This window comes from Diprion similis, chromosome 1, assembly GCF_021155765.1.
Source record: "Diprion similis isolate iyDipSimi1 chromosome 1, iyDipSimi1.1, whole genome shotgun sequence".
In the NCBI taxonomy this organism is placed as follows: domain Eukaryota; kingdom Metazoa; phylum Arthropoda; class Insecta; order Hymenoptera; family Diprionidae; genus Diprion; species Diprion similis.
Genome location: NC_060105.1, coordinates 16,662,321 through 16,680,686, shown reverse-complemented (window position 1 = coordinate 16,680,686; position 18,366 = coordinate 16,662,321). Strand labels below are relative to the sequence as shown.

At 38.2% G+C, this 18,366-nt stretch overlaps 1 protein-coding gene across 2 annotated transcripts in view; it reads left to right on the top strand.

Annotated features, from left to right (window-relative positions):
- The first annotated feature begins 332 nt into the window (after positions 1-332).
- Positions 333-18,366, top strand: part of LOC124404300 (cholesterol transporter ABCA5-like) — a 53,302-nt gene continuing 35,268 nt past the window's right edge. The window contains exons 1-2 of one of the 2 annotated variants that reach the window (XM_046878340.1): positions 364-496; positions 3,953-4,236. Coding sequence is in view for 1 of the 2 variants with exons in the window: in XM_046878331.1 (XP_046734287.1) it covers positions 466-496 (31 nt within the window). In the remaining variant the exon portion in view is untranslated. Of the gene's footprint in view, positions 497-3,952; positions 4,237-18,366 lie in introns of both variants that reach the window. The other variant, XM_046878331.1, reaches the window with a different exon arrangement.

Sequence of the window (18,366 nt, the reverse complement as noted above, 5' to 3'; positions counted from 1 at the left end):
AACAGTTGGAATACGATTGAAATGTATAAATGGAACTCCACTGCGCACCACGGATAGCTGCAATATGCGACTCAAGTGATCATTTTGTTAAAAAAAAAATACTGACCATGAAGTAGTAAGAAAAGCGACTGTCTACTCCGTTTTGATTATCGGTTGGGGCGGAGGAAGGGGGGAGAGATAGCACAGCCATTGACTAACTCTCTTGGTCACTGCAGTGAAAATGAGGCGCTGTTCGTGGCTGCGGGGGTGGCGCTGGGGCGGCTGGGACGCGCGTCGTGACACTCGGTGCCCTAACGCAGACGCACAGCGACGTCGGTCTTCGGGGAGTTCGCAGTCTAGCGTCGCTGGTCGACGTCAACGGATCGCAGGGTTTCCGGTTAAATCGGGGGTGCGGTTGTCGTTTGTTTGCTTTTCGCCAGATCCCGGAAGTGAACGCGTTCAACACTGCGCAACTATGGCGGCCAAATGGTGTGCGTGGAACGAAGCTTGACGACAGGTTTGTTCAAAGCGGCCGTGCGACGATATCGACGATTATCGGTCTGCCGCTCCCCGCGCTTTCGACGTTACTATCAAAACGTTGCGATAGCGACGGAAGTCGAAAAGACTTTCGAAAACCGCCGCCGGCCCGAACCTCCGGAATCCCATCACCCTCGGCTCGATATTACCACACGTATGCCTGAAAAATTGACCTCAGCGAATTTTTCCTTCCGTACAATAATATCGATCCTTGACACTTATAGTCAACTAGAAACAAGTTTAACACCAATAACAAGAAGAGTGAAGGTTGTGCCGACTCGTTGCTGCGGCACACATAAGTACAATGTGTACAAGGATTATCGAGTGTGACAAAATCCGGGGTTTCCCGGATTCCTGAATATCGAATCAGTCCCTTTCGTGCCGGCAATCGCTGTTACCATTCTCGCCAATCACGAGCTAGACCTAACGACCTTCGGTTATCGCGAAGCAATGCCAAGGCTCCAAAGTCTCTACCACCGTAATTACATCAGTGCACAATCTCCGCGTATCCGAATCCCGTCTCGACAGACAATATATCGTTAAGCCTCCTCCAGGTTGGTCTAGACGAGCTTTACGACGATCCCGTGAATCAAATTAACCGCCAATTGGGCCCTGCGTGATGGGGCAAATGGCTTCAGGCATGCCTTGCAATTGGAGGGAATTCCCGACGCGGGGGCTCAGGGCCTGAAGTCCGAGGGCTGCTGTTGCGCGGTTAGTCATAACTCGCGACAGTCGACCGGAATATTCGCTGAACGGGCACGTGGGACGAGGCTGATTAGCGGGACACCTGGGACATCTGGACACCGGGTCGGCGGGTCGCGGTACGCGGCGTGGGGCAGGGGCAATGGCGCGATGTGGGGGGGGGGGGGGGGGGGGGGGGGCTGGCTGTGCGGCAGGCCGAGGCATCGCTCGGTCGATACGGGAGCCGTGCGGCGCAGCGCATAGAGCGGTAGAGCCCCTGCCGTCGGCGACACGACGGCTCCCCTGAAAACTGCATGCATGTAGAACGCACCGCGTAACATTCCTAATATCTAGCACGAGGAAGGAGACACCTATGTCTCAATCTCGATGGTGATAATGAAATTGCAGTGGTCGTTTTCTCTTTATGTAACCAACCCCCCCCCCCCCCCCCCCCCCCCTTCAACCTTTTCTTCTGTACACTCTACCGGCTAAATCCTGAATATTTGACCGCCTCTTGACGGTTGCGGACTTGGATAAATATGGCCTCGAAGCACGCGAATCGATCTCTCGAATATTCTCCGACTGAATTAAGCGGCTTAATTTTCCCGCACGACCGATCATCCCCTTAGGCTTTATGGCGCACCTTCGTACACTCGAATCCCCGACAAAGAGGCGAATCATCTTTCACTTAGGTGGTGATACGTGAGCTATGAATTTTTCAGGGCATTCGGTCTTCTTTGCCTTATCGAACTCTTTCAATTAAGCGCTATTCAGGGTGTATTACGCGGGTATTATAATTTATCGAAATAAGGGTAATGCGATATTCTAGCAGCGCTTTCATATTTGCAGAGGAAAAATAATATGTTTTTGATTCAGAAGAGAAATGAAGTACCGATTTCTTTTAGTCACGAAAATGAAAGAGCTTTTCTTTGATAATGTATCGGTATCAGTAGTTGGACTGCAAGCTTGGATTTCTTATTAATGTTGCGCGTCATCCCCGGGCAATCCGTTCTTTTTCATGCGGAATTTACCATATGACATACGCCACATACATACAAGTGAACTTTGCGAGATAAATTTTTAGTTTCTAGGATTTAGTTGGCTGTGAAATTTTACTTTAGTTACTTCCACGGATAATCCTGGTTTGAGCTAAATACTCCTTCGTAGTTACCGATTTTCCGAAAATGATCGTCGAACTGAAATAAAGTTACAAATCTTTATTTTATGTGAGCATTTAAATTCATCTTTCAAATACTTTGGGAAAATCTTGAAAACGTTAATTACGGCCTGATACCCGTATGTTGGAAGTAATTTCTCTGCCAACGAATCTCAAAATACATACTCTACGATTTTCGAGAATCTACATCGCAAAATTCTCTTTTACGTGAGCACATGAATTGGTAACGAGTCAAAAAAATATGATCGCTATTATGGTTTACTATAATAATAAGTTATGTCACTTCTTTCGCCTTACGTACATTCAAATCCCATTCACGCGGGACAATTTCATCCCTATGCAGTTTATTTGGCGGGAAAAAGTGACGATTTTATTTATGCAAGCGCAAATTGACACAAATATTTACACACGTGCCGTTAAATTAGTTTTGGCTATGGATTCGAATTCCAATCAGGTGGATATAAACATTAGTTTGGTTTGAATTAGAGAACAGACCACCTATCTAATCGCGAAAACAAAGCAACATATTCGTCCAATGATCGATATAACGACGCAATATATTATTAGATATTTTTCACTTTTCGTTTAAACGGGCTTTTCGTTTACTATGGTGTTTCGTTTGGACGCAAATTTTTTTCACTCTGATGTGAAAACCTTCTTCTGCATAAAAAAAAAAAATAGTCCTGGCTCACGCCGATCACCTCCTATTGTTAAATCCAATTCTGAAACATGACTCGCGGAGATCGATGATTTTCGATATGAATAATACGAAGACGATGTAATTTTTTGAAAAATTGTTTCCATTCCAACACATTTAATGATACATAGATCGTGGATGTTTTTCGTAAAGAATCACGTTCCCTGCAAGGTGAAATCCGTAGCTCATACGTCTTTAAGGTTGTAACTAACCTTCGAAGGTCACTTTTATATGAAAGTTCATCCCTAAGTGTTTTTAGTGGCAAAACTAATGACTTGCAAGAAAAAAAAAAAAAAAAAATGCCAACTATAAATTTCCCGACAGTTCAATTCTCTATGAAAATTTCGGAATAGCAAAGTCTGCAGCTTTAGCGATTCACAAATTTCTATTCTTGAAAATGATTTTTTCGGGGAAAACTTATCTTTAATCCTCTTTGTGGCTAAAATATTAACTGCAGAGTAGATATCGAAATTACACTTTTGTAGAGATTTTAATCCTCTACAAAATCCTTCAAGGATAAAGTCCTATCATTAAATGCGGCTCAGTGACAAAGATTAAAATTACAAAAAAAAAAAGAAGCAGAAGCGTTCGTACTTCGACTAACGAACCAAAGGTCGCGTGATTTCTGGGAGACTTAAAGGGCTCGGGAAAGCATTGTAAACTGAAGGCTAATATTGGCTGTAAATAGGTGCTCCCATGGGGAAAACAGGGGAGCGTAAAGGTGGTGATTAAAAATTGGGGGTGGATGGTTTTTGCCCCGCCGCGGCGGAGGGTCGTGAATTGGGAATACGATAGGCGGGAATTTTACCGTAGAACAATCCCATCCAATTATATATAATGTATTTGGCATTAGTTTTTAGTTTCGTTTTTTCTATCCAAAGGGGACAAAAATCGAAAACTTGTACCGTGCAAGGAACGCCGCAAGCAGAGAGTTACACAGCGACTGAGGATGGCAATAACTATAACGATAATACGGAAGACCGATGATCCTCGAGGAATATTCTTCGGCGTGATTTTAGTGCCATCGTGAGTGACGCAACGTGTTCCAGCGGGTTATGACTAATTAGCAAGAACCGCAGCCGGCAGCAGCAGCAGCAGCAGCAGCAGCTCATTGTCAGTTATTAGAGGCGCTTTGCACTCCCTGCACTTCAACTCTAACTAGAAAGTAAGCTGTTCTATGTATTATTACTCTCATTTGTTCTTAATAAAAGAGGGACTCGCGACGTTAACGTCGTTGCACTCGTTATACAGAGATCGTTGACAAAAGTTATAATGAGACTCTCAATTTGAGCATATTTTATTTTTTAAGCGATGTTAATTAGAACACGTTTTTTCTCTTCGTCCAATGAAAACATCCAATTTTAAACAGCTATACAGCCCTGGTCGTTAAATGCCATTGTATGGCATTCATATCTCTGTACGCAATAAGCCTGAGTATCAACCACTATAAGTATTGTACCGCTGATTTTGAACAAAGCGTAAAAATGCGCAGTGCAAAAGTCAGAATACGGTTGTCAAGGAATTGGAATTGTATATTGCTTAACAAGACTGCAAACTCGGTCTTTTCACAAACAATGTGAGTTGTAGGTGAGCCTAAAGCAAATATTTCAAATTTGCGAGGCGAAAAGACCGTTGCCTTCTTGTTGCACACGATTCTTCATGCACCAAGAGTATGTTACGCGTTTTTTCACCAAGCACGAAATTGAGGTTAGGGTCGCGTAATGTTTGCGACAGCGCATGCGCGCAGTACAGAAAAAACACCTTTGACTCCCAGGAACTTAAAATCTTCTTTTCCGTACACCGTACATGCGCATTTGCAGACGCACTCTACCGTATCAGAAAGGGCTCCCTTGGGCCGTGAAAACTACCCCAAAAAGACGCCTCAAACATGCTCGCGTTATATAAATAATTAATATTTGTGAATGTGCATGCATGTTTAACAAATTATAACTGCGAACATAGATGAAGAAATAAGTAAAAAATTTCACGGCATGTGCCTAGAAGATAAAAACAGATTTTTTTCCGTAGGGTGATTGCATTTACTGATAGTCAAACAATATCTCAGTTTGTGCAAGTCTTGTAGTTCTTTTTAACCCTAGAACGGTAACGAGGGGTGAAAAACACCCCACGCGAATTTCAATTTCTTGCCGCAAGAAAACAGCTTACGTTTTCGACTGACAATTTTTTTGGAACGCACGCAAAAAGTATTTTAGTCCACGTGATGCTTGTTTAAAAACGAAGAAAATGAGACCCTGTGGGACTCTTAAAGATATGATGTACTCGAGAGATGGAATTTACAAAATTGGGGCACTATCCCCCCCCCCCCCCCCCCCGTTACAGGAATATGTAAAAAAAAAATAACGTCACCGTTCTAAGGTTAAACCAAAATGGAGACTTTCACAGTGAATGTAAAAAGGTCAAAATGACGTTTTTCTTACATGTTCACGTATTGCTGCCTTACTTACAAGGCAAAGGTAAACAAGGGTAAGAAATTATTGTTTTACGTCAAAGATTTTCTTGAATTTCGGTTAGCTGGCCCCTGCGATTTTGATGTAGTTCATATATGTTGTAACGCATCGAAAACTAAGGGATACTTTTTTTTTATCGGCAGAAAAACGGTTTAAAAGAGGGAAAATGACCGCCAAAGATGAGCACCCAACGGTGCGGTTTCTTGATACCCTTGATGTATTTGAATGAAACCAACGCTGAAACGTTTCTCTTGATGAATAAAACATTTCAGCGTTCGTTTCATTCAAATACATCAAGCGTTTCTATCCGAAATTGGGAAACCATTCTGTTTGGTGCCCATCTTTGGGAGTCGTTCTCACCCCTTTAAACTATTTATTATTCAATTTAAAAAAACCCGCCTCTCGGTTTTCGATATACAAAAAAATGTATGAAATATATGAAAATTGGACGGGTCGACCTAACCAGAGTTCCTTGTTAGTCACAAAATTTAAACAAATTATCAATCAAAGAGCTGTTTATGTCTTCGGCAGCCCGGAAAACCACAATTTTTTGGTTCACCTCTTTTGTGAGATAATGAATTTTGGAAAGTGGAAAAAAGTAGAGGGGTAGATTATGGGAAAGCAAAAAAAAAAAATTTGAAATAGTAAATCATACAACTAGTGCGTTAAACGTAACCACGTGCTTCGTACGATATTTTTTTCAATATTGTGCGGAACATTCAGAACAGAGGTCAATAATGAAAAAATCAAATTCAAAACCCATATACTATGAATATATGGGTGTAGTTTGCTGGAACTTGCGGTGCGGGAGCGGGTTCAGGGGTGCAACCCCTGTTGGGGGTTTAAGGGATGAATACTACACTTTTTTGAAGTATTTACTGACATTGTGCATATTGTAATACTTGTTAATTTCTCACCTCGTTGTCACCCGGAACCCCTAGCTTTTTCTGGCTATTTTACAAAAACTCTCTGTGGTGTATATATGATGCATTCCACGTCAAATCAATGGGTCATCGATCTGACCACTTGGGATTTGATGACCAATGAATCTGTTTGTTTGTTTCGGTCAAAAATAATACCTCTAATTTTTCGACATTTTTCTGCCATTTTGTTGAATTGTGGCGACTCATGAAGTGATGGAATATCTTTGAAATAAAGATGAACGTTTTTAAAATCGATTAAACTTATTTGTAAAATCATCTTGAAAACAAATTTTTATATTATGGTTCTAAAATAGGATGCAACGTTTTTTTTTCTTGGAGTTTGTTTTTAATAATAGTTTCTTGTAAAAAATGAAACAAGAAGAAACTCAGTTTTGTTAGAATTCGATTTTCTTTTTTTGTTTCAAGAGTAAAACTACGGAAACGATACTTAATTCGGAAGAAAAATAATAGAAACTCGATCAACAGGAATCTTGAATAAAATACACCCTTTATTTAGAGAAATTATGTAATTGGTTTGAAATTTTTCTAGTTTAATGACGTATTTCTACTTTATTATAAACAAAAATTAGTAAATTGTAAAATACCTGGGTTCGTGCAAGTAAAATTTTTGAAATAAAGCGATTGCAAGAAAATTATCCGTTCGACATGGAACTAAATATTACGTAACAGGCGTTGAACATTCTATATTAATTGCAAGTACGAAAAGTCAATTTATAAGAACTCGAATGGTAAAAATTTCCAAAGAAAATCGTAAAGAGGTTAATGCGCAAAAAGAAACCTTCCCCACATAATGAACCATAACTTTGTCATTTTTTTATATTTGCAACAAAAATCCGAAGGTTATAATCCATAGATGTGATACTTTTGGAAGAAATAGTAGTACGTATAGTATTTCGGCAGAAAATTGACCGACGAGTCGATTCTACGAACTGTGGTTGTGCGAAGGGTGAACTCCAACACTCGAAACAGAACTTGGTATAGTTCTATGGTCGTTATATTTGTTTTCAAACGGTATCAAAGTTTTGAATCGGTGAAAAAATAGCCAATTTCAATCTCCAAACGCTTGTCATTTTCGATATTCTGTATTGACACTGTAATATTCACTCTGTGCACGAGGACAAGTGGCATCGACCGTACAGGGCATTACATGAGTATATTCGACTTGTTAGATGATACACACGTATTGAAAAGGGTTATAGGTTTTAGGTAATCTTCATAAAATATAATCTAATATAGTTTTGAGTTTCGTATTCGACAAAGTTCTTTCGATCAACAGACAAATCAATTGTGAAGCATACAATTTCATTAACAGGTTCTGCTTAGTGAAACTGCTGTCGTTGAATTGTGCGTCCTATAACAGAAAAACAGTTACATTCCGAAATATTGATTTCTGCTGGAAAACTCAGAATCTCTGCTAGTTATGAAGCACACGCTATCAAAGTTCGAAGTGGGAAGAGTGTAGGTTCTCTCCTCAAAGATTTTTTCAATCCCTTTGATTTAAAGAGAGCAGCTAAGAAAGCTGTTGACTATGGCACCAAAAATGAAATGATAGCTATTTCAGAGTATGAAAAGAGTTTCTACATGAGAGTTGGACGCTTAGGTCTTTTCGTTCTGCATTTACAACCATGGCCTTGCGCCAGTCCAGATGGCGTAGTTGTCGAGGATGGATGCATAATAAAATTATTGGAAGTGAAATGTCCCAGCTCTTGCTCTAAACTTTCCGTAGTGGACTTCGTATCTAATAAAAGTAATGTTCCATACCTGACTGTGAATAATGGCAAGTCTGGTCAAGAATATTTCACGTAAGGTCAAATACAGATGTACGTAACAGACTTACAATGTGTGATTTCTATGTCTGGTCTAAAAACTTGTAGAACGTTTTATTCAACTTTGAAGTAAAAAATTTTAGTCAAATTGAAATGGTTTGTAGTCCAAAAAAATTCAGAGCAACAATTTATGTGCAGTATTATTAAGTTGACAGCAATAAAGATATTTGAGTGCCAAAGACAGAACATTTGTTCCGAATCACTGTATTTTATGATGGTGGTTGTAAATTGACTAAAACACAGCACATGAACATAATGTTATCGGAGGAGGTAGCATGCTCGAAGGTGTATTTACATTCAAGAGGATACTTGCGTTGCAGAATTCAAAACTTGTTTACATGAAAATCGAAGGATATTAATTAGTACGAAAAGGACTACTGCGGAAAAGAAATATGGCAACGATACTATTTATGTGAACCGAGCTGCTGGGCTAGATATGTGTGACGTCAACTTCAATGGTTTTCTAAAATGCACGTCTGGATTCCATGGAGTTTTCTATATAATGAACTAATATGAAATGCTCGACTTGGCTTCTGTCACTACATCCATTTTAATTGTTATTGAAAATTCTTTAGATTGCTAAAAGAACGAAGTTATCAAAAGAAAATGCACTTTTGATATCCTTAATCGAAATAAAGTGTGGACTTATGTATTCAGTGTTACGCGTGATGTCTGGTGTCCATAGGACAACTATCTCGAGAATATTCATTTCGGATCTCCAATACTTAGCAGCTGCCTGCAAAGAATTTATAGTATGGCCTAGTAAAGAAGTTGTAACAGCCACTATGCCACAGGCTTTTAAAGAAACATGCACAGACTGTCGGGTTATCATCGATTGTTCAGAGATGAAAGTAGAACAGCCGTAAACCGTGGAACAACGCGTGCGCCTGCACTCTCATTACAAGAAAGCGTTTACCCTCAAAATTCTCGTTGGGTGTACTCCAGGAGGCCTTATTTCATTTATTTCCAAACGCTATGGTGGAAGAACAAGCCATTCTCAAATAACTAATAGCTCTGGTATCCTCGATTTGATAGGACCTGGCGATATCATTCTTGCAGATAAGGGGGTTCCTGGCATTAAGGCCGCACTTGATGAAAGTGGACGAGGCGTTGTCATCGTGATGCCGCCATTTTTGCACGACCCTTATTTTTCGAAAGAGGATGCCGACGAGACGTACAAAATTACCAGCGTCTGAATTCATAACAAGCGTATCACGCAAAGGATCAGAATTTATCGTGTATTGACAAAGCTGTACAAGCAACTTGCTATCCTCAGGATTATTACCTGGCTCCGGAAAGTTGACTCGAGTTTCTTGGCCAACTTTTTTGCGACATCCTGCTGATTTAATACGTCTTCTAAAATAATCGCAGCCTGTTCTGACTGATTGGTATCGACAGTTAGAATTTTTCATGGATTTTGTTGGTTTGATCGGTTCTTTATCTTCATACTCCTCTCATGTCTATTGGGTTAAGAGCAGTTAAGATTGAATCAGACAGATATATGTATAAATCAATGAAAAGATAACCGATACCTTGAGAGAAGAGAAATGTTTGCATCCACAGACGATTTCCGGTACACCGCAGGGAAGATGGTTGGGTTGTAGCTAGAGTTGAATCGCTTTTCAGACTTCTCATTTGAACGAAGCGTTGACTACAAATCCAAGAGTACGGTGTAGGTTCCCATGTCGAACCCTTTGAACTGAACATGTAATAACATATCAATTACTGATTTCATCACATGACTTCCACCTTTACACAGAAAAAACGAAATTCCTTTAGATAGGACGTTGCTTCTACATGCGAACAGCGTTGTGTCGCGTCTACCTTTACCCTTGTCTTTAATCATATGACAATAGTGATTTATAAACTTTTACAAGTATATTTTAGGTCTTAGTTGCGTCAAAATAAAGTTTAGTTGATTTTATAGTAAAAGAAAATAAAACTTAGTAATTTTTCTTTACGGCAATTATCCACTGTCTTCTGCGTTCGGATGTGAACTTAGCCGAAGGGAACGTATAAAAATGCGTTTCTAGGGTCGTATTACAAAAACTATTGTGGCAATTCACGACACAATAGTTAACGTTGCCTTTCCTTACTTCGGAAGGCATGATTATCTCACGAAATGTAAATATTGTTCAAAAACAACAGAAAATGCCTAATAACTGGCGACGATCACAAACGGTCAGCTGTTTATAGGTATAGATCAGCTGGGTCGAGGGAGAGGCGACACACTCAAGTAGTTTCGGGTTGTTCGGTTCACTGAATATGGTCACCGGTAGTTAAGTGTGGAGTATTGACATCCACAAGTGGAATATCGGTGTCCCGCAGTGCCCGGGTGAGCACTACTTATGCCCAGTGCTTGAATAGTGCAGGACTAATTATCAGTATTGCCAACTAGCGCATCCGGTACTCCACATGGTGGCGAAAACAACATTCAAGGTAAACACAGGTCATCCATGAAGCTGAAGCTATTGACGTTATTGTGGTGATTCAAGCTTCGGAAAAGTCGTTACTTCGCAATTTTAGGAATGTCTGAAATTTGGTAAATTGAAGTAAGACAAGATGTATTCGTATTTTGAAAATTTGACTACTTCAAACTCACTGTAAAATTGGAAAATAATGATTTTTTCTTCCCAATATTTCATTATTACGACCACGTTACTAACTTCAGCCCAATGGTTATCCGACCTGTCCAGGAATCAAAGTAACTAATATTTTTGTGCAATAATTACAAATCTTGAGTGAAATGAAGAGACGCTTTCAATGTACTCGGACAAAGCTTAATTTTTCTGCGATGAGACTCTTCAAGTTTAGACGTGGACTTATGTTATTGCACGTTAGACATACGATATTACAAATTTTTGGACGAGGCTTTGATGAGTAAACCTGAGTCCGCAAAATGATCTCTACTCTCTATTACCTTGAGCCATCTGCATCTATTTTTCCCTTTAAAGTGATTAAATTTTTAAAATATGAAAATGTCTTGGCTTATTATGATTTACTTCATTTCAAACAATCCTGAAACTGTGGAATCATTGACGTTTTTTCGGAACGTGAATCATTGCAATAAACTTTCGTTACTTACTTCAGCCTCTTGAAAATTTAGCCACTGCAACCATCTAATGTTTAATAAATAACAAAAAATAAGAGCATGCGAAATTTTACTTGAAGCATGATTCGATTCTTTCGTAACTGATCATTATACCTTCAATAATAACAATAACTAAGTTGCACCAGACTCCTTGGAAATTTAAAGAAAATATGTAGATATTCAGCGAGCGAATAATTCATTACGTGTAAAGCTACAGATTTTCAAAAGTTTCTCGAGGATAAAAAAAAATAATGATAAATAACTGTATTATTTGTAATTCAGTTTCTGAAGGTCGAATCATTTTATTCGCGTAATCGATAAATACACTAGACGCATTATTACCAAGAATCTTAATTGTAATAGTATTATTGTAAAAATGATGAGACAAGTTGGAGTTTCGAAAGGAACGAATGAGAATGAATTCAATATTTCAGCATTTATTGAATAAAAATACGATATCTCTTTACGTGATTTTTCCCGCTTATTAGTACAAAAGTGAATGCTCTCTGACCTAACACGTAATGCCTCATTATATACAAGGAAATGCCGAGAAAGCAATCCAATGTATAATTGGGGACTTCAAATTGCACACATAAGTTGACTAACTCTTTACATACAGTTACGTAAAACTTGACTTTGGTCATCCTTATTATTAACGTACATTGAAAGCTTGCTCCGAGCTTTCAGATTGCTTATAGAATTCTCATATAACATCACCTTAGGTCACGTTGTGTCATTGAAACGATGTCAAAGACCTTTTCATGCACGTTGCACATTGCGAGCATGCGAAGCTTGTGACATGAACTCCTTGTGATGATCAGAAAATTTGGAATCGTCCATGGTTGTAGCCCTGAATAAGTATGAACTTTTTAGACCCATCTAATAAATCATAATGTGTGTAGATATAAAGGCCATTCAGAAAAGGGCCTTTTTTAGATTTCGTCACGCGAGAATTTTTTTTTTTCACCCCAGTCCTTTCGTGTGGGTTATTTTTTAGTGTAAAAGTGCAAGAATCTCGAAGACGAGCTAAAAAAAGGTCCTTTTCTGAACCGGCTTAGTGTATACATACATATATCGCTGGGATTACCGAAGTGGTTTTGACTAAAAAAATTTATTTGGAAAGAAAAAATTCACCGCCTCCTTTCGTATCTTAATCGAAAAATATCGATCATAGGGAAAAATTTATAAGGATCAAAATTGTAAGAAATTTAATTCCAAACGACTTTGGTATTTACCATTTTTCGGGTGAAATTGAATATAAACGAGTTGTTCAGTAAATTCAAGATGGCGGTTGAAGTAGTAGTGCGAATCCTGAAGCCCAAAATTTCTGATGGAAAATCATTACAAAATTTTTCCGGGTCACTCCTTTTTTTGGTCTAATTCGACTGGACTATATCCGGTCGGGAAGTTGAAGTTATCTTCCGATGTCAACAACATCGAATAATTAATTAATACAAACCAGCATCATAAAAAATGACATAAAAAATTCTTAATAAATTTTTTTTTTTCGTTTTTGAAAATTTTGTGAGAAAACGGTTATTTCGTGTTCCAGATATTGTTTTTCGAAAACTGTCCGCGGTGAGGAAAAATTTTATAACCTGTCAAACGGTGATTCTTCGGGGTTTTGATCTACGTTTGAGGCTCGGCTATAAAGCTATTTGAGACCGCAATTAAAAACTGATCTTTGTAAACGATGTTTTAATGTTAATGGCCTTGGAATGAATCATAGGATTTTTGATATTTGTAAAATTAACAAAATGGCGGCCATTTTTTTAAAAAGTTGAAAGAGATCGCTTTTCTTGCCGTTTCTTGCAAAAAAAATATAGTTAAAATCAAAATTTAAAAAAACGTATGATTCATTCCAAGGCCATTAAAATGCTGAATCTAAAACCGTTTGATTTTAGGTTAACCACTGCCAAGAAATCATTAACACCGCAATTAACATACCATTTTTTCAGACTGATTTTCAACTACGATTTTCGTGTTTAAAAAGTGATTAACATCAATAAAAAAAGTTTTTTCATGTAATTTGAGAGTGTATTTATTAAGCCTAAGAAAGCCTACATCACTATTTACAGTTGAAACTCATTAAAAAAATTCGTGAGAAAACCTTTTTTTTTGCTCGTCAGTTGGCTAGACTCCGTATAAGATCTTGCGATCAGTGAAACCAAAAACATAAAACGTAAGACATCTGATTATCGGGCGAAAGTCTGTTTTTCTTCTTTTTTTTTGTATATTTTAATATAATTAGTGACACTGTTTTTTTCACCATCTGCCAGACAATGAAATTACATTTTAAATGACATTTATTGTCATGCACTGCAGTTGTGAAAATATATTTTTGTAACGCATGCACGATGTCTGCGTTTTTTTGACCCATAAAGCGGGGCTAAACTGCCTGCTTTCAGTCTCGCGGGTAAAACCAAATTAAAAGTGGCTACAACGCTGAGCAGCCGGATTTAAAAAAAAAATTTTTTAGCCCGCTATTCAAGTACCAGGCGTTTTCAGTTTTCAATATTTTCAATTTTCGATTCAATTTCAATTTTGTAAGAAAAAAAAAAAAAAAAACAAACTGGAAAAATAGCCCGCTAAAATATTTTTCAATATTTTCAAGAAAATCAAATAAAAATCAAATGTGAACTGTAAATATATTTTTTTTATTTTTCAAATAAGACTGCTTAACAAACATATAGTCACACTTTTTTCCTTCTAATAAGCGAAATTATTTCAAATAATCTAATCACTACGTAGTTGCTGTATCAGAAAACGGTTGCATCAGCCCTGCTTAATAATAAGGGCTAAGCGGGCTTTATGGCTTATGTCCTTTATGTCCTTGGTACACAATATACTATTGAAATATCGAACAACGCTTCTGTTCCCTTCTTAGAACAGGGGCTGTTTCTTTGAATATTTTTTCTAATGCGTGAAACCGAATACCGCAGCACCGAAACCTGTTATACATGAACCTGTCGTTTTCGTTTCATCATATCATCATATCGTCACACTTTTTCAAACACAGCAATCGCTCAGCCAGCATTAGTGGGCACCGGTTAGCACTGGACCTCTTAGGTAACGCAAAAGTCGTTATTATAGCACATGATCAGCCCTGATTGAATTCATTGAATTTCAGTGCAATTATTTGTTGATTTTATAGCGTTTTCAAAACAATATTTCCGCAATTCTAGGTCTGACGTTTTCACCACGCGGTGTTTGCCGAAATATCAAATTTTAAGTACATATTGCGCAACTTAATTATATAGAGTTAAAAGAAAGAACCTGATTGTGTGTTGTGATATGTAGTTTGTATTTAGATTTCTCGTAGTCTGTTGCCAACTACGTACTACTCACACTAATATTAATTAGAGATTATTTTATTTCTGGTGTTCAGATAGTGTGAATCGTGGCATAGCAATATGAAACACCGGTCTTAAGCACGTATTGTATATACATACAGCCAGGTTAAAACAGTGGTTAAAGCAAAAATGTGATGGAATAAAGGCTTAAGGTGCATATAAAGACTCGTTCTACACCTCGAAAACGCAGGGATGCAAAACTCCTATACCGCTCAAGCGATCAGAGTGAAACTTGGGCAATTAATGCCTTATTTTGGCAAAAAGTGGATCTTCTTTCTATTTTTTCAAAATTTTGAAAAAAAATTTACAGATTAGTTACCATGCACAGAAATTGGCCAAATTTTTACAGTTGCACTGAATTGATCGAACTATTCGGTATGATGCCACTCGGCGGTGATGAAACACACATTTTGAGCCCAGTCCCATGAGATTTGATGGCGAATTGACGAAATGGCAGCTGATCTGGTTTTTGATTACGAAGTACACCGAAATCTCATTTTGGCGACATTTGTTACCGATATTACGCGCATGCCGGTAATGTATGCGTGTAATGTCGGTAAGATATTTACTGACATGCATGAAAGGTCGGTAACAAATGTCGCCAAAATGAAATTTTGGTGTTCTTCGTAATCGAAAACCAGATTAACTGCCATTTCGTCAATTCGCCATCAAATCTCATGGGACTGGGCTCAAAATGTGTGTTTCATCACCGCCGAGTGGCATCATACCGGATAGTTCGATCAATTCAGTGTAACTGTGAAAATTTTGCCAATTTCTGTGGGTGGTAACTAATCTGTAAATTTTTTTTCAAAATTTTGAAAAATTAAAAAGACGCTCCACTTTTTGCCAAAATGAGGCATTAATTGCCCAAGTTTTACTCTGATCGCTTGAGCAGTATAGGAGTTTTGCATCCCCGCGTTTTCGAGGTGTACAACGGGTCTTTATATGCACCCTAAGGACATGTAGCCTACCGATTCCTGTTCTTACCGATTGAGCAAACTCACCCGTTTTCTTCCCATATTAAATTAACAAGTGAATGGAAAGGGTTCAACGGCATTGGCCGGTTAGCCATAAGAGTTTTGCACACGACGTGTATTTGAATGAAAAAATTTGAACTCATAGCGGAGACCTTCTACTTTGATGAAAATATTTTTTTGGATTTCTTCCACCCCTTTCTTTTTTGTAAAAAATTGGAAAACACATTCTTGGAACCAAGACAGCGGCACACACCAAATTTTTACTGGAGGTGACTTTCCTCGAAAGAAATCTACCCTCATTTGCGCAAACTATAAAACCCACGGGGACGTACTCAAATATCTAAGAAACCTCCTCTAAGGGGACACGTCAGTGAAACTTTAAACTTTTTCGATTTACTTGAAACTTGAACTCCTAATAAAGCTTCATAAATCAAGTGGTTTTCAGTCGGTTCCAATCAGTTACGTTTTACGTGTGTCCAGTTATTATTTAGAATTACCTCAAAAAGTGGTGTTCGAAAAGCTCCTTGCGTTACAATTGTCATCGTAAAAATTTTTAAAAATTCCACAGCCATTAGAGGAGCGTAGAGAAGAAAAGTTACCATGAAAATTGCAATCCGACAAGTCACCACCTAATTGTCTCAATTGATAATTGACAGTTTTTTTGACAATTGTCAATTGCCAATTATTAGACCAATGTTGTGGTGATTTGCAGGATTGCAATTTCCATAGTAACTTTTTTTTCCTACGCTTCTCTCATGGCTGTGGAGTTTTTAAGATTTTTACGATAAGAATTAGAACGCAAGGAGCTTTTCGGAAAACACCACTTTTTGAGGTGATTCTAAATAATAACTGGACACAAGTGAAACGTAACTGATTGGAATCGAGGAAAAACCACTTGATTTATGAAGCTTTATTATGAGTTTAAGTTTCAAGTAAATCGAAACAGTTTAGAATTTCACCGACGTGTCCCCTTAGTGGAGGTTTTTTAGATATTTGAATACGTGCTCGTGGGTTTTATAGTTTGCACAAACAAGGGTAGGTTTCTTTCGAGGAAAGTCACCTCCAGTAAAAATTTTGTGTGTGCCGCTGTCTTGGTTCCAAGAATCTGTTTTCCAATTTTTTACAAAAAACAAGGTGGTGAAAAAAATCCAAAAAAATATATTTATCAAAGTAGGAAGTCTCCGCTATGAGCTCAAATTTTTTCATTCAAATACACGTCGTGGGCAAAACCTTATGGCTAATCGGCCAATTCCTTTCGACGGTGCGTCGATCTTTAGTAGTGGAACTCAGGAAAGTTACATGTAACCAAAAAAAGCTCCTGTGTCACAGGAAAATATAAACATTGACTTGCATATGTAAGACCTCGTGATATTAATAATAACTACCCAGATAAATAACATTATTTCAATATTTTTAAACCAAAAATCAACATTACTTGCCAGATTCTGGTTACAAATGGCGCATTTTATTACCAGATGGTTCATTTTTATTCGTTAATGAATTCTCCGTAGATCGTCTGACAGGTAAGAATTTAGGGTGCGCTGTTAAAAGTTCTCGAACATTTTCGAGTAGGAGAAAAAAAATTGACCAATATTTTTCAAATTGTAACTTATGTACATTTTTATTTTCTCCTAACTAATCCTCAATAATTACTCAGAACATTGAGTTTCCATACAAATTTGAAAATTTTCAAACTCACAATAATTAATACGTTACAAAAAAAATACTGCCAATCTCGGTCGCGGGTCATAAAATTATAAATCGAGGATCCTGCCTCTATGAATATCGTCACTCGATGGCACGTACAATGACATTGATACATTTATTATTACACTTGCTTGCGATCGAAATTACTTATTTGAGTCCCTATTAGTTTGTTAATTTAATTAACGTTCATTTGATGGCAAATCCGAATGCGCAGTGCGCGCGCCAAAATTTGTGTTGGCCCAGTGCGTTAAGGGCCCTGAATCATATTGCTACGCTCCTGAATAGAAAGAGACGAGGTTGAACTCCACCGATCACTATCTCTTTCTACCGGCCATATTCTACTGGCTTAAGCGTAGTCCATACTATCGGGATTGTCACTTTGGAATGCGTCAAGTGATGGAAAAAAATCAAACTAATGCAACCACGCTGACAGCTGACCATTGACCGTGTTTTTTACGTTTGGATAGTAAAAGACGTATATTATTGATTATGTGTCATTAATTTATGTGACCTGAGTAATTTGAAAACTTAAGAATTACCATTTGCCTCCATTAAAATCGAAAACTTAGGTTATGTGGTGATAAAATGGCGCCGACAACCAGGCTCTGACGTCATGAGGACATTTTCCAACGTGTCGGTGGTATGCATATAAGATTTTGAGAAGGCTCACTTTTTCGACAAGACAATTACGTCGGTAATGCAGATTCACTCCGTAGCGGCCGACCGACAGTGGTACTGCAGAATCTTGCTGAATCTCCATTGCCAGCGTAACTGACTCGCGAAAAAGTTAGCCGCTCAGAATCCATATCCCCAAGTGTATGTACTTACACAGCGATACTATGTATGTATACGGCATTTTGTTTTCTCGACATTCAAAACACCTTTCACATTCGCAGGCGAACTGATTAAATATTGCGGTGAAAAAATAG